We start from the raw sequence: 25,567 nt of genomic DNA on the forward strand, positions 1-25,567 counted from the left end.
ATCAGAAAGATTGGAACTTTTAGGGGCATTTGAATCGTAAAAAATTATGCCTATTTTCTGATGTCAAAAACGATTCCTTTAATTTTCTTTTTTTTTTATTTGATTTTGTTTAACGCTAAATTTTCAATTGCTTATACTACTGATAAAATAATAAATATTTATACTACTGATAAAATAATAAATATTTATACTAATGATAAAATAATAAATATTTATACTAATGATAAAATAATAAATATTTATACTAATGATAAAATAATAAATATTTATACTAATGATAAAATAATAAATATTTATACTAACGATAAAATAATAAATATTTATACTAACGATAAAATAATAAATATTTATACTAACGATAAAATAATAAATATTTATACTAATGATAAAATAATAAATATTTATACTAATGATAAAATAATAAATATTTATACTAATGATAAAATAATAAATATTTATACTAATGATAAAATAATAAATATTTATACTAATGATAAAATAATAAATATTTATACTAATGATAAAATAATAAATATTTATACTAATGATAAAATAATAAATATTTATACTAACGATAAAATAATAAATATTTATACTAATGATAAAATAATAAATATTTATACTAACGATAAAATAATAAATATTTATACTAATGATAAAATAATAAATATTTATACTAACGATAAAATAATAAATATTTATACTAATGATAAAATAATAAATATTTATACTAATGATAAAATAATAAATATTTATACTAACGATAAAATAATAAATATTTATACTAATGATAAAATAATAAATATTTATACTAATGATAAAATAATAAATATTTATACTAATGATAAAATAATAAATATTTATTGATTTTAAGCTAACAGTAAAATTAAAATCTATAGATCACCCAGTCCAATTTTTTCTATTTAAGAAAATATCTGCACATTTTTATGGTAGTCGGGAGAATAATAACTTTATAGTTAAATATTCAGAGATTTATAAAGAATCAGAATCAGTAATTGTATCGCAATCCAGAAAAATATTGGAATCGTTCCATCACTAATAGATGTTTATTTTACAAAAAAAGTCTAACTATTACTAGATATTTATAAGAACACAGATGAGTTCAGAGTTTCAAGAGCATAGGCATACTTAATGGAATATGGTAATTTACTAGTTTCTTGTGTTGCTTTCAATGAACAAAAGCAAGGTTTAAAAAAACTGATATCACCACCTGTTATTGATTCTATGTCGACACTTTTCAAATATAAATAGATAATTAAAACGTTTTTTTTTATCACTTACCCTAAGATCAATTAAATCCATGGTTTTATGTGTAGTAAGCACAACAGAGCGAGGATGACTTCCATAGTGAACGTCACTCCAACTGTATTGCGGATCAATTGGTTCAGATTGTCTGTAAACAAGATCCTGCCTGAAAAGACAAACGTTAGATTTAGTTGTTAAGAAATTTTAATTTTACCCAAAGTAGGAGAACATCCGAGTGTCGACGGCAAAAACTTCTGCACTTTCTTTTTATTTATAACTAGCCTGCCTGTGTATTGAGAGATGTGTGTTGAGCAAAAAAAAAATATAAATAAATAAAAAGTTGTTGTAGGTAGGCAGGCTCGAACCCGTGACGTGAAGGCGGAAAAGAAAGTGGAAAAAGTTGATTGAGCAAAAAACGAAAAAAGGAAAATTGCAAGCCCAAAAAAAAAAAAATAGAAGTAGTAAGCAGGCTCAAACGCGTAATGTGCCAGAGGAAAAAGAGGTGAAAAAAAAAACCCCAAACACTCTTATCGATGAGTCTGCCGTTATTGTGATGTCACGAGTGGTCAAAATAACACCTTTTATGTGACATCGTTTATGCAAACTTTGAATGACTTATAAAAAAGGGTGAAGGAATTAATGTTTTTGGCCAATTTTTCGATATTTGTCATCCGAAGAGTCGAGCTTCAAAAGGATACAGATCTCGTGAAAATCCATCGCCTCTGTTGAAAGTTTTAGGCAGACATACATTTAAACAGACAGGCGAGATTTATATTATAGACTAATCCAAATAAAATATTTACCCGGATTAAATATTAAAATTAATCAAAAGTTTTATTTTGATTGTCAACAAGTTTTATTATATTGGATATATCGGAGCACAGGGAAGGGCAATCCACTTTTCAAATTTAATCTTCCTCAGGTCAACAGATCTAAGCCTGTCGTTAACACTCACATTTCACATCTATTATATTACTAGCAAGGGGTTCCTGGCGTTGCCCGGGTGTTTGGAGGTGTATGTGGAAACTCCGGGGGGGGGGGGGGTTAAAAAAAATGTTTTGGTAGGTAAGTATGAGGGTCGAACCCGAACCCTTGAGGCAAAGTTGTAAATTAAAGTGTGAAAAAAATAAAAAGTGCGATGTTAATGATTGCCCCACCGCGAGATGCTAACGGAAACACGTTTGAATTTATTTAATTACTTAGATTTGGCAGGTGCTCGTTTTAATGAGTTAATGAGGTCAAGTTTGACTGCGGGATTGTTATTTTCCCAAGATGTTATAGGAAAAAGACTAACCCACATGCGGCGAGCGACAAATGTTGAATATTTATCTTCCTGAAATCGAGCAAATTAAATAGACAGGCGAGCTTCGTTGTTAACTCTGAGATATTACGATTTATATGTGATATAAAAAGTTTTAAAAAGTTGTGAAGCGACCGACTGCTTCTCTGAAAAAAGCCTTTTGTAGACATACAGAAAAAGCGAACAAACATACATACATACATACATACATACATTTTCGCTTTTATATTTATAGATTCTCATATCAGAAATGCTCACTGACCAGTTTTCAGTTCCATAGATCATCACATGCTTGATAAGACTTCCTTTGGTCGACAGCGGTAACACCCTGCTGGTTAGTAACGACAAAAGCTTCCTGAACATGCTCAATCCACTCCTAATTCTGGCAATTACAGTTACTAATTACGTTACTAATCGGATATCTATCTCATATAGAAACTATGTGTTAGCTCCAGGAAGAGGTGCTCTGATTTCTGAGAACTTACCGAAGTAAGTTGAATACCCTTTTCCTTCTTGTTGGTATTTTTGTTTCAAGTTGTCTTATATTTGAAATGTTCATTCATGGGATTTGGTTTGATTATTTTGTAGAGAGAAATTATTGTTTTTGTTTTGGAATTTGCAGAACATAATTGACTTTTGCAAAGGAAAAGGCAAAAAAGAAGTGAAGCATGCATAGTCCCCGTGAGTGGATGAGGCATAAAAAATGACTAAGTTCAGCACCCCCCCCCCATTTAGCCCCAAAAGTCCCCAGGGAATGTCAAATCTTGGTGAAAATGAACAAACAGTGCAGTTTTAGACCTAAACATATGTAAATTTGATTGCACCATGCAAAAAAAAAGATATGACTAAGCCCCACCCCCCCATTTAAGCCCCAAAAGTCCCCAAGGCCTTAACATATTTAAATTTGACTTCAGCACCATGCAAAACTACTAAATAGACATACACAGAAAATTTTAGACCTATATAGCATAATAGTCCCAAAAATGAAGTGTTTTTATTAGCACTAAAAGAGCCCCTGGGGCACACCCAAGAGTTATCGCAAAGTACAGACAAACAAAATTATATAGAAATCAGTTAGTTACAACTTTTCAGAAAGTTTTATAAAAATCCAAGGCATCAATTTTTTTTAATAAGCACAAAAGTTTTAATTTCAGCCATTTTAACCCAAAAGGTACCCCTAGGGAGGCAATCAGAGTTTTCCCGGAAAATCCGTTCTGTTACTTTTTTACTTTTATCATGTTTAATGTTTGTGCAAAATTTCAAAACATTCCAAGCCGTAGTTATTGAGAAAAGTGTGGACAGACGAACGGACACAGGTGAATTTGCAGGTCCACCCTCCTTTTGTCAGGGGACCAACAATAATATCAGTGTTAGGTGGATTTTAAGTCAGGAAGCCATTTTTGTTGGGTGACAACTGCTCTAACTGGTTGAGCATGACCGCTTATATGCAATAACTACGGGTAGATTTTTTTTTTTTTCAAATTGCAAATCTCAGGTAAAGTATATTGCAACTGCAACCCTAACCCGCAACTGCATTTTATTAAGCTGCATAGGTGCATAATGCAGACAGCAGAATTGCAATGGAGAAATAGTTATCTAAGAAAAACGATAACAGAGAGAGAGAGAGAGACATGCTAGCGCCTTTGAAATAGTACTATGGATACAAGGTACCATATTGCGATTGTGAGTCACTTGACACATTGCAAAAGTAATGTTGATACTAGATGGTGGGTTTTAACCAGTTTTTATGCCCATAGATAAACAGCTGATAATATTAAGTGGTATCTTGGTATGGTCCAAATGATCTCTTCCAGTGGTTTTAAATGTGTCTCCAGATACAAACCTGAAAGTTCTACGTCCTGATACAACAGCTCCTAGTATTAATCCCAAATGGTCACCCATCTGGTACTGGCCAGGCTCATCGTTGCTTAACTTCGGTGATCTAATCAGAACCGGTGTGTCAATGTGATTATGCCATATATTATGCTGTCTTCATTAAGATATGCATCTACGAAAATTCAATTACACTGACGGAAATTAGCAGTTGTGCGGATGGTTCTATATAAGCCTTCACCGTTATAAATCTATGTGGATTTCGGACAACTTAATCATTGTGTGATCCACATACGTCAAAATCGACAGGAGGAATCCATCCACTTTTTATATATATGTATATATTAGCCTAACTTTGTCTTGGCGTTGCCCGGGAATTCAGAGGAAGTGACAAAATTTCAATGTCCAAGTCAGAACTCATGATAAATACTATTAGATGATAGTGATCTTAGCAATATTAATATGAAGACCAATAAAAAAAAAATTATAATACAATTATTAATAATAGTCAGAATAAAGAAAGTGATAAGATTAATTATAAAATGTCTTTTCAATTATTAAATCGTTTCTCTCTGATAGATAGATTCATAAGAGTAGTGACTGATGGGCAGAAATCAGAAGCTCACAGTATTAATGCTGGAGTCCCTCAGGGGTCCATCCTGGACCCAATTCTCTTCCTGATCTACATCAACGAACTTCCAAATAACATCCTAAAATCATTCCTAGAAATTTATGCTGACGACACTACCTTTGAAGTGTTGCCATAGTTGGTAGTGTCATCAGCATAAATAACCAAGTTCTCTGATTCTCTCGCCTCTGATCTTGATCACGTGGTGCAATACGGAAAGAGGTGGCTGGTTAATTTTAATGTATCTAAGACCATCTTTTCATCATCAACGCTCTGATCCCCATCTGGCATCAGTCAAAATGAATGGCTCTCGTCTTGGGGAGGTACCATGTTTTGACTTTTACTCCTGATCTGAGATGGAACACGTACATCAAATCCATTGCCAAGGCTGCTGGAAAAATGGTAGGATTGTTCTACCACTCCAATAGATATCTCACTGCTGATGCAATTCTCTACCTGTCTAAGAGCCAAGTACGTCCAAGGATGGAATACTGTTACCACATCTGGACAGGAGCTGCTAGAAGCAGCTTATCCTGCCTTGACAGTTCAAAATAGACTTCATAGCCTAGTGGAGGATGTCCTTTTCTCTTCCCTGTAATCTCTTTTCCACAGAAGAAGAGTTACCAGCCTGTCTCTGCTTTATCGTTATTTTCATGGCAAGTGCTCGTCTGAGCTCAAATCTATGGTTCCTCCGTCCTGACTTTCACGAAAAACACTCGTCTAGCTGAAAAAACTATCAATAATTTCCCTACAATCTCTATCTATGCTTAAACCTAAATGTAGATTCCATGAAAAAAGCTTCTTTCTTAGAACTTCACGCCTGTGGAACTCTTTTCTGTTTTCCTGCTTTCCAACTGACTACAACATGGTTGTCTTCAAGTCCAACGTGAACAAATTCTTGATGAGCCATCCCCTTAAATAATCCGATTTACCAAATTTCCACTACTACATGTTCCCCTGGACCATTGTACACTTATTAACCCTTATCCTCGAATAGCCTCCAGGCCTTGATAAATGGTGACTCCTTTGTGAAAAAAAAAAATACTATGAAAAATATAATAATGATACTACTGATACCAATATTGATAATAAGACCAGGAATAAAACTAATACTAATAACATTAATTAAGAAAATAAAAAATACTAAAGATAATGTTAAGAAATGAAAGAACAAAAATGTTAATACTAAAGACGAATGACAGTAAGAAAAATAATAAGTATAAGACTAATACAAACATTAATAGAAATCTATATATCTATAAAAGTGAAATGTGCGTGCGTGCATGTGTGCATTTCCCTACTAAATAACTCTGTCAATTTTCGGTCTACAGACTCGAGATTTGGGAAAAGCTTTTTAATCGGTTTTCGGACAGAGATTTGGCTGTCAAGGAATCAAAGTTCAAAGATTTAACCTTTTAAAACTCTACCAAACTCCTCTGCCAATTTTGGGTCTAAACACTTGAAATTTTAAATGTAGGTTACTTGGACATGGATCAAACTTTGTATTTTGGTTTGAGACCAAAATAATAAATGTTAAGGGGTCAAAATTGGGGGCAAATTTTTTAAAAAATTGACCTCTGCGGTCTCCACAAAATTATTCAGACAAATTTTGGTTTAAACATTTGAAATCTTACATAAAGTGTATCCACATGTACGGCAAGTTATGAACAGTACATAGGGCCCGAGGGCAAAGCCGGGCTGAACTGCTGGCAATCAAGATAGTAATAGAACAAAAAAAAAAAGAAGAATACTAATAATAAGGCTACTACTACCACTAATAATAATAATAATAATAAATCAAAATAATAAAAACTAAAAATAGGAATAATGTAGAAAATCAAAATAATACTATTAAAATATTAGCAATAACAACAAGAACATCAAAATCACCACGAATAACAATAATAAAGTTATAGTTTCAGCATCAACAGGATGGAAAGACAGAGGAGACAAAAACACTAACTAGACATCCAGATAAGTGTGAAGTGGACTGGAACGTTGGAGAGGCGTTCTCTTTTCCCATTAATTAAGTATTAAGCCAGTTTTTCCTACACTTGCATTTTGTATAATTCTGGCCCTTCTCTTCTGATGAGAAGCATTTAGCTTCGAAATGCATAGGCCTAAGGGTTTTTTTTTCCTTAATTTTCCCCTTAACTTTTCCTTAACATATTAAAATACAATATATAAATTATAATGTAAAAAATAAGAAACACCTTACTTTCTGTTGACGTCCCAGAGATAAATGGAACCTGTGCTTGTGGCTATCAGGCATTCGGCTCCAATATAAGGACTGGAAGGAAAGAAAACAAAAATAATTATTGGATTTACTTAATGAATATAACATATAAAATTACCTTGTCGGATTTAAGAATAGTATTTAAACTGACAAATAAAACTTTGTGTAATAACATTGTGAAGAACCACAACAATGAGCATCAACAGTTGGCGCGTGCCCTCTGTAGAGAAACACTAGCATTCGAACCTGAAACCCATTCAATTTGAAAAATGAGAAGATAAATGCAAAATTAGGTGCTATCATGGTTCGAGGCAGCAGTATAAAAAGATGAATATGTACGTGTCTAGCCGTGCTGTGCATATAATGGTGTTTATATACATACATGTGATTGTCTAATAATAATAATTGCATAAGTGTAAGTAATGTAAGTATCTCTTTTATCTTCTAGTGGGAACACTATACAGTTCAACAAACCGGACAATAAAGCACAATGACAGATAACATCTTTCTGGGGAGTTATTCAGGCCAAAAGGAGAACATACCTTCATTCATTGGTCGGTCCTGATTGATGGATCTGTAAAAGCTGCAATGAAGATTCATCCCAAGGAACAACAATCAACATTTTGGTGATATTTTCATGCAACTTTTATTTTCTGATGTTCTGACATTGGAGTTGCATGCCTTTCCTTATTTCTAAATTCTTGCTATTTCCTGAGCATGATAGCTTCCGTGTGTACAAAGACCATTACCTGTCTAATATCTTCTCTGGTTTCAAGCTAACTCCTTCTCGTTTGTCCAACTCGCCCTCTCTGACTATAAGTCTATATTACAATCTTCCCTCTCTGTTTGTTATCTGACATCACCACTAAATAATGTTTGTTTTGATCTATTATCCAAACTTTTTTGTTTATGTTAAAAATTCCAAAATTATATAAATTTTTAACATAAATATTCTATCTCTCTAAAATACTTAATACATTTTGCTAACATCCTTTTTTATTTACAAGCATTCAAAATTGCCCATGATTAGATTCCTTGCATTTTCTGGGAGACAAACAATATAGAACTCCTTCCATCCTATTTTCCAAAAATGTAAGACATACATTTCTCTTTCTAGACCGCCTATCTTACAATATTTTTGATATTGATCATAAGATCAATACCAAAAATAAAATATTGTTCAGGATTAAATATTAAAATTGATTAAAATTTAATTTAGAATTTGCAGAAAATTATGAAATATCAAACTTTTTTTTTTTCAATTTTCTTATCAGTTTGTTCAACCTGGGGATGGGGCATCCTACCGGATCCCAAACATTCATTTACTATTATATATATTCGAATCAAGAGATCTTTTTAAGATTCTGGCCGTCTCTTTAAGTGCAATTGTTTGAATCTCTCTTGCACTTGGTTCACTGAGTATATTTGCCAGGTAGTTTTTTAGCAACAATCCATAGATTTTCACATTCCATCAGCTTAGACAACGATCAGATGCCATCCTTATGATTATTATTTATGTTAATTATTCCCTTATTTTATTTAGACTTTTTTTTTCCAGTCTCATTGCATTTGATCGTGGATTGAACTGGCTATTATGCCAAATGAATCAGGTTATAAAAAAATGGTAAGAGTACTCGCTAATGAGAATAGAGTGGTATGCTCTCCTCCACCTCAATGTGGCAGCTTATAAAAAGAGGACCTTCAAGTCACTCTCGATTAAAGTTGGCTACTTAGTCTTTTTTAGAAATTTTTTTTTTTTTAGATACTTTTTCTCTACTCACCTCATAAAAATGGATGTCAACGTCTCATCTTCAAACTTAATTTCATTCACTTTCGACGTTTGAAACTGAAAATATTCTGGGAAAATTTTGTGAACCAAAACGGAATCCATACTTCTTGCAGCACACAGAGCTACAGAAAAAAAAAAAAAAAAAAAAAGATTTCTAGGTTAATATTAACTGGGTGCTTGTCCAGAATTGACCCTATAGTAAAAAAAAAAAAAAAAAAAAAGCTATAAAGAAAAGTTATAAACATACATGATTTAAAAAAAATACTCAAAAACTATATAAATTGATCAAGTAATTTTATTTTTTATAAATAAAATCATTTTTAAGCGATTAATGGGAATTTGTAGGCATTACAACAAAAATCTTGCAAGTTTAATTTATGTTGAGTTATCTCCCTTATTGTTTTAAACTGTTTTAAGGATGGCATTGTGAGATAGTTGCTCTTTGGTTAGCCATAGAATTTGACTTTCTTATCTATCTATATAGCTATAAAAGTGAACGTGTCTGTGTGTGTGTACATTTCTCTATGCAATAACTCTGTCAATTTTAAGTCTACAGATTCGAAATTTGATATACAGGGTACTGAGATTTGGGAAAATCTTTGTGATCGGTTTTTGGACAAAAATTTGGCTGTTAAGGAGTCAAAATTCAACGATTTGACCTTTGAGAACTCTATCAAACTCCTCCGACAATTTGGGGTCAAAACACTTGAAATTTTAGATATAGGTTCCTTGGACATGGATCTAACTTAATAACTTTATTTGAGCCCCAAATAAATAAATGTTAAGGGGTCATACTAGGGGTCAAATTTTAAAAAAATTGACCGCTTTTTTTTTTTTTTTTTGCTCAACATACATCTCAAAACACCCGAGCAACACTGGGCTGAAATGCTAGTATATCTATAAAAGTGAAAGTGTCTGTCTGTGTGTGTGTGTCTGTCTGTGTACATTTCCCTACACAATAACTCTGTCAATTTTCAGTCTACAGACTTGAAATTTGATATACAGGGTATTGAGATTTGGGAAAATCTTTGTGATCAGTTTTCAGCCAGAAATTTGGCTGTCAAGAGGTCAAAGTTCAACAATTTGACCTTTGAGACCTTTACCAAACTCCTCCGCCAATTTTGGGTATAAACAATTGAAATTTTAGGTATAGGTTCCTTGGACATGGATCTAACTTAATAACTTGATTTGACCCCAAAACAATAAATGTTAAGGGGTCATAATCGGGGCCAAAGATTAAAAAAAATTGACTGCTTCAGTCTCTATTAAATTACTCAGACAATTTCTGGTCTAAACATTTGAAATTTGACATAAAGGATATTCAGAGATAGAGCAAGCTTTTTAATCGGTTTGGGTCGAAAATTTGAGTTACCAATATATAAATGTATGCATGTATGTTTGAATGTCTGCCTAAAACTTTCAACAGAGGCGATGGATTTTTACAAGATCAGTATCATTTTGAAGCTCGACCCTCCAGACGACAAATACCGAAAAATTGGTTAAAAACATTAATATCTTCACCTTCAACTGGGCACTTTTCTACAGGGGGGGGGGGGGGGGGGCGGATCGCTTTTTTCGCCGATATCTTCAAAAGTCATCCTCTACTTTCGATTGTCTAGCCTTAATTTAAACCTACATCACTTCCGGTTTGGCGGTGGTCTTAACAGCAAAGACGTCAGGTTTTTTCCCGTTCTTTTCCTCCTTCGCAGTACGGGCACCAATGCTAGTTTAAAAATAAAACTACTTCAATAATGTACATGATTCTAGAAATATGATATTTTCTTTCCATTATAGGTACATACATCATACAGATTTTTCTTTATTTCTGTTTCCCGTTTGTCAGAAACATTGCCCACGAAATGTGAGGACTAAAGGACAAAATAAGGAAAGTAAATCCTAAGTCCAGTTTGCTAGATTCCAACCCAAAAAAACGTAATTCTTCTCCCTTTGTTAGAAAAATATACGGAAAATTCTGGACAAGCACTTTAACAAATTCAATGGATTATTAATTTCTTGTTCAAAAAATTATATCACTTTGATCATTTTAACAAATGACTCGGTACAACACAAATAGACAAACTATGATCATAATGTATATATTTATATGCTAATTTGCTCCGATTGCTATCATCCTGGCATCCAAATGGCTAATAAACATTTGATAAAACAAAACAAAAAAAAATGTGTCGCTGGTTGGGAAAAACCTAGCCGCGGTGGACAGCTGAAGACTTGGATCAAGACGGTCAAACAAGACTCCCAGTTGATTCTGGGTCCTCACCTCTATGGTCTACGTCGCTGGAACCGTGAATGACTCGCGTTCATGGCTGCTGCGGTATCGGATCGTCAGGCGTGGTCGGCCTCAATTCAAGATGTGACAACACAATAGGTAGAGCTGGCTCAACCGATCAACGATGATAGCCGAAACAAGTACAAGTAAATATATCCCCCTAAAAGAGTATATCTTTTACTATTTTTAAACATACATACCTCTTTGAATCGTATATATTCAGCCTAGCTGAATGTCTGTTATGTTGTTGAGTGGGCATGTATATACACAGACAATTCACAGTAATTAATTTGGGACTAACCTTTCCTGTCTGATTGTTCATTTCTTGGACCCTCCAGACGGCTGCAACAAAGAAGCATTCCTTCGGGAACAGACAACACAACTTCACCGGTTACAAAATCTATACATTTTATCCTTTTTGCTCCAGTCCAGTTGAGTCCTACACAGTCACAGTGCTCTATACAACAAAATCAGAGTCTGGTTGATCTACACTAGAGCAACCAGACTCTTCCAGCCCACTAATGTTAGTTAGAGGATCTTTCCAGTTAATGTTTTAAATTTCTCAATCACTAAATTTTTACAAGTGTAAGGGTTGGTTGGTTGTTTTTGTTTCATGGCATATCAACCCTTTTCAGGTTATTTAATGCAGAATCCAAAGATTTTGAAGAAAATTTTTTTAATAGAATATATTTGTTGTTTTCAAGTTGGTTTTTATTCAACCCATAGTTGGGACCCAAGACAACAAAACAGATACAACAGATAAGGCTGGGTTTAAGAGAAAAAAAGAGATGAATAAGAACACCGAGCCAGGTTAGTTTGTAAGTCAATTTCTAAAAGCTGTCGAACACATATTCACATAGTAAAATTGTAAAACAACGGATAAACAATTTTTTGTTCATGGAAATCGCTCCAGACAAAGCATCAAGCCACTCGATGTAAGAATCTGAACAAAAAGATAGTACTTCTCGCCAACAATAAGTAAGTTTTATATGGATAAATTTCAACCCAAAAAACAGTAATTCTTCCCCGTTTGTGAGAAACATCGCTCATGGAATATGAGAACTAAAGGAAAAAATAATGTTGTCGAAAGTAAATGCCAGGCCGACTTGATGATGCCTAAAATGGTAGAATATTATGTTCTTTTAAAGTTGTCAAGAAACTCCACTCACAATGATCATAAAGACACTGATTGGACAATTCCAGCAGAGGCTGCGAACTTTGGATTTCATTACTTTTTGATTCATCCACGGTTAACATACCGGAAACGTCAAGATCTGCTTTGAAGATTTCTAAAAATACTGTCAAGGAATATTTATTTTTTGTTGGAAATATACAAAGCCAAAAATAAGAAAGAAAACAATATTTAAAAACATGAAAAAAAAAAGTAAAAAAGCAACACTTCAACACTTTCAATGAAAGAAACAAAAATATAAAATTGAAAAAAACCCAAAAAACCCTGATCCATTCAATGATAAAATATTGATAATGATTACTCTTAACCATACCAGTTATTGCAAATAAGAAGTGACTGGGATCCATGTCCCACTCCCATGCAACATGGCTGATCAAACACAGAGTTTACTCGTAATCTTACAAGAAAAGTGCTGAGAAGTCAAGTTTGAAATAAAATTTCCATCGCTAAACAAGCAAATTCAATAGACACAACTTAAAAATGAGTCCATATTTGCTTTTCTTTAAATTTTGGATTGACATCTCTTGGGTTATTCTTTGGTTAGTTGTAGTTAGAGTTAAACCTGTTTACCCTAACTCCAACACTCACATCTACTAAACCTGCTACTCATAACACTGGGAGGGAACAAAAAACGGGATAAAGACTAAATAAAAAGGATACTAATTTTATTCAGGTCTAATCCAGACACAGCAGTCATGCAGACGCTGCCTGCTTCATCAGTCGGAGATGAGTCATCAAAAAAGTCGATTACTTGCAAGCAGCCACCAGTAAATGCAGTATTTGTTTGCTAAAAAAAAAGCAAAAAAAAAACAATACATTAAAACAAACATATAAGCAATTATCCCCCACTATATAATAAAGACAAACCAAAGAAAACATGAAAGAAATTGAAAAATTAGCAAGAGGTAGGTCAGTTTTTTTTTTTTTAACTTGCCTTCCCATGAGGCAGAGTTAGACATGAGGTCAGTTTTTAATGTGAGGGGAAACCAGCTCCCCAAAAAGGGGCATTCTGGTCAGTAACAAAAATAAAAAAAATGTAGCAGTCTTGAAGGATTTCTCCTCCATTAACCGATATCAAAAAAGTGTAGTGCAGCATCTAAAAAACAGAAACTACACTTTAATCCTGGCCCGAAAGCAGTTTGTAAGTCAATTTGTAAAACAGAGGCTAAACAATTTTTCAACTGATTATGCCAGGATTCGAACTCACAACCATAAAGTTATAGTTGAGTACATTAATCGTTATTCTACAAAGTGCCTGACTTAAATTAAGCACTAGTTTATCGCCTATCTAGTTATAATGTAGTATTTTTGTTGTGACTTTTTAGATTGTTATGAATTAGCTCTCCTGGAGTCTTGGAGGCTTTTCTCCATTAAGGCATGCATTATTGCCCTACATTTGTTTGGATATGTCCCTAAATGTAGGGATGATTGGTATGAATTAGCTCTCTCCAGAAGAGCTAATTCATAGTGGAGTGTTCCTCTCTCTCTATGTTGCAAAACCTGCACTTGTCATTATTGAGACCACTCATCTTAAAAACATTAGTCATCAAGCCTTTGGCAGTCATTATAATCCTCTCATGAGCCTGACATAGTGGAACGATCCGCTTTTTAGCCAGTCTATAAAACCTTCATTATCTAGTATACTTATTTGGCTAATAACAGATGGTTGAATTCATCCAGAAAATACTTGGCATTTTTCAAATTAGTTTTTACTGTTGCTTGAGAAAAATGTGATAATTTATGAGTTGCTTATGGCTTTTATGCTGTCGCCATTTCTTTGAACACTTTATGATCTTGTTGAACTAATCTGTTCAGTCTGTAAATAAATGAATAAAAAAATAAATAAAGTGGGAATTGATTCAAACGCACCTTGTATGTTTCTTGAAATTTACAGTTTATATGATTTTCGAAATATGATATGTTTGTTTCATCACGGGTATGTAAATCGTACAGATTTTTCTGTGTTTTTTTTTATTTTAATATAGGAGGAATTCTGGACAAGAATTTTTTGTAATTTTCAGTCTTCATAAATTTTTGCGGCCACATTTCACAGATGCAATTTATGCACAAGAGGTAAAAAATTAGTAATACGTAAAAAAAGAAAAAAACAATACACAAAATAATAAATACTCAAATTATGATTTCATGTAAACAATAAAGTGTTTTGAATTCATGCCGGATGTCAATAAATTGTATCGGACATTTGTAAACTAAAGAAACTATGTAAACTATGTATGAATTTTAAGTTCTCGTCAAAAATTCCCTCTTGAAAAATAAAAAGAAAGAAAAATCTGTGTGATGTATGTTCAGTATGTGCCAGATACCTCCAGATTGCAACTGTCCATTGCTTACATTCAGTATGCCGGCATCTGTTTCAGAGAATGAAGGATTTAGTCTGTTGTCATAAACACACTTTTTTCAAGCACTATGGATAATAATCAAGGTAAGTTAATGAAATGCAAAAATTCTCAGTGGTAGTTTAACTATTTAACTGCATCATTTTTCCAGTTTGAAGACAATCATAGTATCATTACTCTTTAAACTAACTTAAATTAACAATAAATATTTTTTAATCATCTACACCATAATACAGCACAATCACATTGACACATCAACTCTCGGCAGATCATCGAAGTTAAGCAACGATGAGCCTGACCAGTACCATATGGGTGACAATTTGGAAAGGCTAGGCGTTGTAGAAATTTCCAGATTGGTATCTGAGGGTGCATTTAACTTGGTGGGGGGGGGGAGAGAGAGAGATACACCTCCGAATCAAGATAAGCAACGGGAAACTACCATCTTTACTCCTCTTTCCGAGATTACCACGGTTCTATAATTTGGAGAGCTGTGATCGCCAACGTTGTTAAAACAGCAGGGCGGATGCATTGCATATCATAATTCAGGCTTAACGAAAACTGTTGTATTCAAAATCTTAGTAACCTTTAACTTGTCAAGCATGATTACAAAATTAGATTTTTCTGGTTTCAAGAAGACAGACAATTATTAATGAAGGGTCGATAAAGAGAGGAAAAGGGACAGAGAGCATGAGAAAAAAAAAGTAAGAGAGCATGAGTGAAAGAGAAAGAGCGAGAGAAAGAGAAAAAGAGTGAAAGGAAGTGAAAGAAAGAAATAGCGAAAGAGAGAGAGTAAGAAAGAGTGAAATAAAGAGAGAGGGACTCTCTCTCTCTTTATTTAACTCTTTCTTACTCTCTCTCTTATGAAAGAGAAAGAGCAAAAGAAAGATTGAAAATGAGAACAAAAAGAGACAAACAGAAGCCATGTTGGAAAATTATTATTAGCATTTGTTTAGGACTGACCGAGAAACAATCTTAACTCACCGGAATGCTAACAATGTCAAACATCCGTGAATATTTCTTGTACAGTTTTTTCAGTGAAGCCATTTCGTGGAATTGCTGAAAAACCGTTTCTGCAGAACAATCACCATTCTCATAATTGCTAACACACTTTAACAGACAGCTAACAGCATCAGGGTCACGTTTTTTCTGGAGAAAAAATAAAATTATTGATAAACAAATCTTAAAAATTACAGGAAATATCTGTATGATGCACGTACCCATGACAAAATAAAAATATCATATGTCAAAATTCACAAAATATCATGTAAATCAATCAAATAGTTTTATTTGTATAAATAAATTAATTTTTCAGTGATTAATGGGAATTCGTAGGCATTACAAGTAATATGAATTACTGTTAGAGTTATCTCTCATGTTTTTGTAGATTTATTTTCAAAATGGGGAACACTCATATCATTTTATCTAACTCCTTTTCTTTTACTGTTATTTCACCCCAAACATGGCACAGTGCTACTTTGATGCAAGGGGGCTAATATTTGGGACCAAATTTACAGTAGCAATACTATTTTTTTCTTTAAATTGCTTGCAGATGCTGAGAAACAATTTATAATGTCTTACAAAAAAAAAAAACACCAAAAAGGAAATTATCTGTGCAAGAAAGAGCCATTTAACTTGTCTAGAATCTACAGTCGACTTATACAAAGGTAATACCTAAAATGACACAATTTTTGGTCCTAAAATGCACATTAACTTATGCACAAGATTGACTTATACATGCTAATAAAGGTCTAAGGATCCACCTTTGTTATACACCTGCATTTATATCATATTGTATTCATCCAATAACACCATATGATTTAATTTTCACAAGAAGGCCATTGTGCCAAACCCTATTAACGGCCTTAGATACATCTAGGACTACTGCCCTAACCTCCCCTGCCTTATCCAGTGAGTGGTATGTACTTTTGGAGATTACAGTTAGAATATCTGCAATTGAACAGTCGAAGACTGTCGGTTGAAAAGAAGTTTATTATTTATGAGGGGATGAACTAGTGCTTGGCTGATTAAGGACTTAAAGATTTTGGCGAAAGGAAGGAGGAGGCTAATGGGGCAATAATTGAATGAGTCAGTTTATATGATTTTCGAAATATGATATGTTTGTTTCATCACGGGTATGTAAATCGTACAGATTTTTCTGTGTTTTTTGTTTATTTTAATATAGGGGGAATTCTGGACAAGAATTTTTTGTAATTTTCAGTCTTCATACATTTTTGCAGCCACATTTCACAGATGCAATTTATGCACAAGAGGTAAAAATTAGTAATACTTAAAAAAAAAATAAAAACAATACACAAGATAATAAATACTCAAATTATGATTTCATGTAAACAATAAAGTGTTTTGAATTCATGCCGGATGTCAATAAATTGTATCGGACATTTGTAAACTAAAGAAACTGTAAACTATGTATGAATTTTAAGTTCTTGTCAAGAATTCCCTCTTGAAAAATAAAAAGAAAGAAAAATCTGTATGATGTATGTTCCCATGACAAACGAAAATATCATATTCCAAAAATTATGTAAATTGATCAATTTTTAAAAAAAGAAAATCAAATTTTATGAATAATCGAAAAGCAGCTATCTTGTCCACCATTTTGAAAAATATCTAAAGAAACAAATGGAGATAAGTCGACAATTCATAGATTTACGTTGTAATCCATATGAATTCCCAAGGTACGTGCAAAATGAATGCCAGTGCTCAAAATGTATAAACATTTTGACCCCTCTCTTTACTTAAAAATTCACCAAAACTCAGGAAATTAACCAATTTTAATGAAATTTTCAGTATTTATCAAATAATGATCATGAAATATAATGAACTAATTATTTTTTATTTGAATCTTAGTAGAAAGGTACTGTTTAAACAAAAAACACTTTTACTAAAGTTATGGTTTTCAGCAGTAAAAAAAAATGAATTTATTTTTGCTTTTTTTATGAAAATAAAGAATCGTAAACAATAAAAAAAAAAAAGAAAAACTAATTTTTTCAGGAACATTACGAAAAAAAATGCCTAAAGTTCATTTTAATAAATTTCATATAACTCAAAGAAAAATTAATTTCTCAAGCTACCGATATTATCATTGAATTAAGCATTGTTTATTTAATATTTTCACATAAAAAATTATAATTGCAAAAAATATCTTTTTTTTAGATTGCGCATAATTTTTATATGTAAGAGTCTAATATTTTTCTTGCTTGAATGAATGTGTAACTTTCAGTGTAACATAATTTTTATATAATCTTGAAAATAAAAATAAAATTTAATTTAAAAGCAGGAACACAGGAAAATAATTAAATTAAAAATGGTAAAAATTATACAAACATCATCAGTAGGAATCTATGGATGCACAGCAGGGAGGGGGAGAGAAGAAAACCAGCACTCCCTAACTACCCGACGTCATTTTCAGACAGCTTTTTGACTTTGAGATTTTTGGCTTCTGTAGAATGCATTCTTAGACGACTTTGTTTGTTTTTGCTTGTGTGAAGCCAGAATCTCTCACTTTTGAGGTCTAATTAAGCTATTTTTTTTGTACAAACAAGGTGTTTTTTTTTTTAATTTAATTCAATATCTTAGGACTTTACTAATTATTTTTTAAATTGAACCAGAAAACTAATATTTTTTTTTCAAGGGATTTTTACAACGAATTTATTTAACTTCAAAATTTAACTAAACTTGTCAGTTTTCGAATGTCACCATGAAAACATTTTTCATTATAACTTTTTCTCACGTGTACAAATATTTTTTGGCGCCGTTTTATATCAAGGTCATTGTGCAGAGGGAGACGACTCCATTTTACTAAGAGATTCGTTCATTTTTTCACCTCATAATTTAGGACGCTACTACTAACGATATTTTTATTAAATCAAAACATCAAAAAAAAAAATATTAATATAACAAAGTTAATAACATTAATAATACAAAATGTTTTTACGCGACCATTAAGAGAATCGTTTTTATTTTCATGTCAGATTTTTTTTTGTTTTAATTACATTACAAAAAATGGAAATGTAACGATAGTTGTAGAGGAATTATTTTTTCATCTCACAATTTAGGATGCTAAAACCAATGATATTTTTATTAAGTCAAAACATTAAGAAAAAGAAATCTGTGGCGTTTTTTTTTTAATCTAACAAAGTTGATAAGATTAATAATACAAAACGTAGTCTTTATGCGACTATTAAGAGAATCGTTTCTGTTTTCATATCAGAATTTACGACGCTAAAACCAACGATATTTTCATTAGATGAAAATATTTGAAAAAGAAAGTTGCGGCACTTTTTTCTATTTTTTTTTTCAACTACATTTTTATTAAAAAGTAAATATTATGGTGAGGTTCTATATTTTTAAATTAACAAATAAATGTTATGTTAAGATTTTGTGCGAAAATGAAGGAAAATACAACGATAGTTGAAGAAGAAATTGTGATTTTAACAAACAAACTCTGTTTTTTTAAAGCTGTGTCGACTTTTTTTTTTTTTTTTTGCTGTAACAAAGCTTACACTATTAATAACACCAACATCTAGTTTTAACATTATAAAAAATGAAAAGGTGACGAAAGTTGTAGAGGAATTGTAATTTTTATTAAACAAAACTGCGATTTATTTTATATGAAATATTTTTTTTACATGGATAATTTAAACACGATATTGCTTTCTGATACAAATTAATACCGCCAAGGAAGTGGAGATAGATGGATCTTTTTCTCCAAGAGGAAATATAATAAAGGAAGAATTAGAGACGGCGTTTGGGTGTTCGCAGCATGGAGAGAGGGCAACACAGATGCAACATAACGGCAGTAGAAAGAAGGGTCAGTGAGACGTTATTCCCAATAATTCGTTCCTGGACATTGCTGGGAACAAGAATAATCTCCGATGGCTGGGCAGCATACAATGGATTAAAACATTATGAAAATGGAATTCATCATCAGGATTGAAAAAGTTGTCCACGAGGACAACTTTGTCAATCCTGATGATGACACTGTACATTTTTTAAATTTATTAACATTTTTCATATTTTGGTCTCATGCAAAGAGACACATAAGGAAATTGTTGGGTAGAACAGTGGAAATGTTCCATCTCCACCTGATGAAGTTTTTGTGGCAGAAATGAGAAACTGGTTAAATATTTCCAAGAATATTAATTTATATCAGGGAGCATATTTAAATTATCCATGTAAAAAAAATATTTCATATAAAATAAATTGCAGTTTTGTTTAATAAAAATTACAATTCCTCTACAACTTTCGTCACCTTTTCACTTTTTGTAATGTTAAAATTAGATGTTGGTGTTATTAATAGTGTAAGCTTTGTTACAGCAAAAAAAAAAGAAGTCGTCACAGCTTTAAAAAAACAGTTTCATCCTTGTTTTATTAAAGAGTTTGTTTGTTAAAATCACAATTTCTTCTTCAACTATCGTTGTATTTTCCTTCATTTTTGCAAAAAATCTTACCCATAATATTTATTTGTTAATTTAAAAAAGTAGTAAAAAAACAAAAACAAACAAACAAAAAAAAACGTTGCCGTAAAAATCTCATTTCTTTTGTAATGTATTCATTCTTTGGGTTTTAAGCTTAAAGACTAATTTTTTTTTTATAGAACCTCACCATAATATTTACTTTTTAATAAAAATGTAGTTGGAAAAAAAAAAAAAAAAAAAACTAGAAAAAGTTTCCGCAACTTTCTTTTTCAAATGTTTTCATCTAATGAAAATATCGTTGGTTTTAGCGTCGTAAATTCTGATATGAAAACAGAAACGATTCTCTTAATAGTCGCATAAAGACTACGTTTTGTATTATTAATCTTTGTTAGATTAAAAAAAAAAAAATGCGTTTCCCTGCCATTATTGTCCGTACTTAGAATGCCCATTCATCACTTCATAATGATTTTCTTTATAAAAATAGTTATATCAAATCATTTGATTTTTTTAAATACATTCCCGAGTACATCATCCAGATTTTGAAAATTTGTGTTTTTTAATATACAAGGAATCCAAAAATTTTGCAAAGCAAATTCTAATTCTCTTGCTGTTCGAAATGCATCAAAAAAATATATCATTTAAAAAAAAATAAATAAATAAACCCTGAGAAGATCAGTCAAGGGAAATAACTCTTATTTTTTATTATATGAATTATTTCCCTTGGTTTTGACAAATAAAAACGTAAAATTTATGTTCCTAATTACGAAATTAACACAAAGTAGGTTTTAGGTGTAGCATGGCTCACTCATAAATATTTATGAGTGAGCCATGAGTGTAGGGAAAGACCTGCTTTCTTAAAAATGAAACTGATAATGAAAGATAATAAAAACTGCTCCAATCTAGAAGAATTTCTCCTTCACTCATCAAGGACGAAGGGCGCTATGTCAACGGATACTTGAATCTAAGGGAGGTAACCAGAATAGACACAACAAAAATAAGCTTATTTTGGGACGCTTATTAATTACAACAATTACACAAAACAAAAAATAAACAGCCTCTTATAATGAAAGGATGGAAATTAATCAAAAACAAAAATTAAGTAAACTTGTTAATTAACGAAAATAAATATCTTTTTGGAAGGCGATTTTGAAGTATTTAAACCGTCAATTTAATTTTTTTTAAAGAAAAATAAAAAATTGTTTTTTCTTTATTTTAGGTAATCAGTGTTCAAAGATTCTGACCAAGATAAAGTATTCGTTTTCTTTTTTCTCTTAAATAAGGGAAGCATTTTTCATTAGCTAATTAGAGAACAACTTCTTGATTGCTATTGACGATTTAAATACTTCAAAATCTTCTTCAAAAAAGTTTTAATCATCCTGACATAGGATTACTGATTACTTAAAGAAAAACAAATTTCCTATTTTTTAAATTTTTTATTTTCGTTTAAAAAAATTAAAATGACTCAAAATCTCCTTGAAAAAAGTTTTTTTTATTTTCGTTAATTAACAAGTTTATTTAATTTTTGTTGTTAATTAATCAACATCGTTTCATTGTAACAGGTTGTTTACTTTTGTTTTGTGTCATACGTTAATTAATAAGTTTATTTTGTTACTTAACATTGTTATATTTTAAGTTCGTTGATTAACTTGTTTTCTTTTGGAAATTTCCAGGACTAACTTCACCCAGCGCTTGCAGGTATTTATTTTTTTTTACTGCTTCGGCAATTTCTCATTCAGATATAGTTTGATCGCTAACTTATTTCCTTTTCGTAAACTGCTTCAGCAATTTCTGGAACTCGGCTACAGTAATTGTGTAATCATTATTTTTTTTATTATTTAACATTCTTTCATTGATTATTTAAGCATCCCAAATTATACCTTGCAAAATATGCTTGTTTTTGTTATGTCTATTCTGGTTATCCCCCTTAGATTTAAGTATCCGTTGACTTAAGCGCCGGACTAAGTATAGATAAGACAAAACTAAAATATATACTCCACTTTGTTTGTAGCCAAACAGCTAAGAAAATACTGTTGCTCCCTCTGTGTCTATCCCTGAATATGAAAATTTGACATCTTTCTATGTCAACTAACACATTCTGCATTCCTTTTTACTACATATCCGTTGCTGGCTCAGGACTGACTCAGAAATAAGCTTTCCAAATAGAGCTTAGCATTATACATATGAAGACGCTTCAATTTCTAATTCCCATGTATCAAGCTTTTGACTGGTTGTACGTCATTCTAAACCTTAATATTATTCAACTGAAGCTTCATTCAAAATAAGGGGATAAAATATTTTTATGCTAAAATGTTATGTTACCGCATGCATAATAAAAGCTGACCAAATTTGACAGTTTTCAGTTGATGATTGGATGACCTCTAGCCATTCACTGTTCCAAAGACGAACTCCATAGACATAATCTGGTGTTACCTGCTGTTTTACACGCAAGAAGATCTAAGTCTATTTCTTTAAGACTCAGATTCATTCATTGCATTATTCTCATTCCAATTCTCTCCATGCAACACATACCCTCAACCCTCATTAGCCAGTTTCATTTCCATATGTCACCACACTAAAAGTCTCAAATCTTTAGTCTTCTCTTCACAGATGGCACTCAGACAGGATGAGAGGGGGGTGTGGTCAATGTTTTGGTAGTGATATTTCGCACACAAAACTCGTTAATTTCGAGCGACATTAACATTATATAGTAAGATCAGGTGTGGAGGAGACGATCTCCTAAGCCAATCGAATCATGCCACGCATCTGGGGAACCCAAATTTGCGGGTGTGCAATTCAGCCATATCACTAGCTTTGCAATCTGAGACCAAAATATGATATCTATTCCCATGACCCCCAGAGATCACCGGCTTTCAGTCAGAACCCCCGGTACTGGTTCACCAGGCCAGACAATGTCAACGCTATTATTCTAACATTTCCTGTCATCATTTTCGAATAATAAATATATCTCTGATTTTCAAACAATAAAGCAAAATATATCTATTTTGACAAAGAAATAATATATGTAAATATATATATATATATATATATATATATATATATATATATATCTTCTACTTTAGGTCTTTGGGATATCCGCTGTTGCCCGGGATCTATCTTAGCATAGTCACCCGGTTCCCCAATGAGGGCCAAATCGCTCCCTCAGGTTGATCACGTTACAACACATACCCTCAACTCTCACTGGCCAGTTTCATTTTCATACGTCATCACACTATGCACACATACCTGATGGGTTCTTACTTTACTTATATACTCCAGAAATGCAATAGAGATGATATATCTTCTGCTAATAAGATTACTCTTATTAGTTGGCTGGTTATCATGCATGAAAAATACACTGACAACATAAATGCACTTATCGTTCATGATCAGATTCCGTTTAACGTCCGTTTTACATGCTAACAAGTGTTGGGCGGCTTTTATAAATTCACTTCCAAACTAACCTATCTCTGGCCAGGTCTTTATTTATCCCTTTTTCTTTCAAGCCCAGTCTTATCGCTTTCTCCGGTGATTTCTTTTACCTTCTCCCAGATTCTCTATTCTGGCTAAAATTTATTTTCACCGTGACTAATGTTTGTGCAAAATTTAAAAAAATCCAAGGCATGGTTATTGAGAAAATTGCAAACGGACCTAAGACTAAATGAAATGCCTAAGACTAAATGAAAATTCTATGAACAAAGTTTCTTTCTTAGAACTACATATTTGTGGAACACAATACCATGGGGCTGCGTTCCAGATAACTATAAAATGGTTGATTTCAAGTTCTTCTTGAACTGTCCTCTTAAATAATCAAATTCATCAACCCTTATCCTTTTGGCATTGATATATGGTGACTTTCTACTACAAAAAAATAAATAACTAATAAAATCTTTTTTAAAAAACTGAGTATGCAGGGTCTCCCTCCACATGTGAATAAGTCTGGAAAGAATTTCAAGTGTCCAAGATATACAAGAGAACTACTATGTTAAGGAAGGAGAACGCTGCAAAGGCGAAACATACCTTGTGTGATGCATGTTATGCAAAGAGACTGTTTTCCTTAGTGTGCATTACCATGATATACTACAGGTTGCAAGAAGCATTTATGATTGTGATGAAAATCGACAAAGGAAGGAAAACTTGCCACGTGCAGGTGGAATCTTTGGAACGGATGCTGTAAGTTTGTCATTGAAGGAAATGATGCCTTTGACATTGGGCATGATGATCATGATGAAGTTGTATGTTGGGAGGGTTGATGGCAGTGAGTCAAGTTATGTTTGTGATTGATGTGAAAAATTGGATTTGAATGGTTCTGAATAAAAAAATTTACTTTCACCATCACTAATGTTTATACAAAATTTTTAAAAAATTCAAGTTCTCATTGAGAAAAGAGTGAACAAACAAATGGGCAGAGGTTTTTGGGGGAATTTTACTCCTATACTGACCGGGGGGGGGGGGCGAGGGCAGAGGGGGAGCACCAGAGTTATCCCGGAAAATCTGTTCCGGCAAATATTTACTTTCACGATGTTTGTGCAAAATTTTAAAAAATCCAAGGCGTGGTTATTGAGAAAAGTACAAACGGACAAACGCGAGTGAATTACTAGATATAATCCCCTTTTTTTTGGAGACCAATAAAAAAAAAGTAATCAACAGTTTGGTCTTTGTAACATTCACTCTCAAACCTTTACTTTCCGTAGCTTCCCTCCAAGTTTCCAACAAGCACTGAATCATTAGCGTATAACATCTCTTCCAGACGATGCTTCGCTAAGACATGAGTAAAAAGCATTTCAAATTTAAACCTCAAGTTTCTCCTTCTTAGACAGGATCGCGATAAAAAAAAAAGAGTCTCCAATGTAATAGATCCTGCACTATCAACCAAGCTCCACCCCCATCATCGCAATGTTGCATCCCTATGTCTGTTTTGCAAGCACTTTAATGGAATGGGCTATGATGAACTCATTGCACTTATACCTCCCCAACGTACATGCTCCCAACAAACCCGTCTAGCAGCCAAATCTCACCCTTTTCACTGCAGAGATCCCTAGATATCAGAAAGTCTCCTCTTCTAAAAGCTTCTTTCATCGGACTACCAGACTTTGGGATTCCCTCCATGCTTTCCTGACTGTACTGACATGCAGAAGTTTAAACGTAATGTTGTTATGAAATAGGTAGAACACTATAAGTTATCTATCAAACTTTGTATCTATCTATCTATCCATCTCAATCTATCTAACTGGAGAGGTAGACAAG

General features: G+C 32.5%; 1 protein-coding gene across 3 annotated transcripts in view; it reads right to left on the reverse strand.

Annotated features, from left to right (window-relative positions):
• LOC145249692 (uncharacterized) overlaps positions 1-25,567 on the reverse strand; it is a 78,029-nt gene that overhangs the window by 42,823 nt on the left and 9,639 nt on the right. For all 3 annotated transcript variants that reach the window (XM_080111494.1, XM_080111495.1, XM_080111492.1), the window contains exons 4-9: positions 15,870-16,034; positions 13,192-13,318; positions 12,509-12,628; positions 9,045-9,174; positions 7,246-7,317; positions 1,303-1,432 (exon numbers count right to left, since the gene is read on the reverse strand). In XM_080111494.1, the coding sequence (XP_079967620.1) occupies positions 1,303-1,432; positions 7,246-7,317; positions 9,045-9,174; positions 12,509-12,628; positions 13,192-13,318; positions 15,870-16,034 (744 nt within the window). The remainder of the gene's footprint in view (positions 1-1,302; positions 1,433-7,245; positions 7,318-9,044; positions 9,175-12,508; positions 12,629-13,191; positions 13,319-15,869; positions 16,035-25,567) is intronic.

This window comes from Euprymna scolopes, chromosome 28 (genome assembly GCF_053919585.1).
Source record: "Euprymna scolopes isolate OS-2025 chromosome 28, ASM5391958v1, whole genome shotgun sequence".
In the NCBI taxonomy this organism is placed as follows: Eukaryota; Metazoa; Mollusca; class Cephalopoda; order Sepiida; family Sepiolidae; genus Euprymna; species Euprymna scolopes.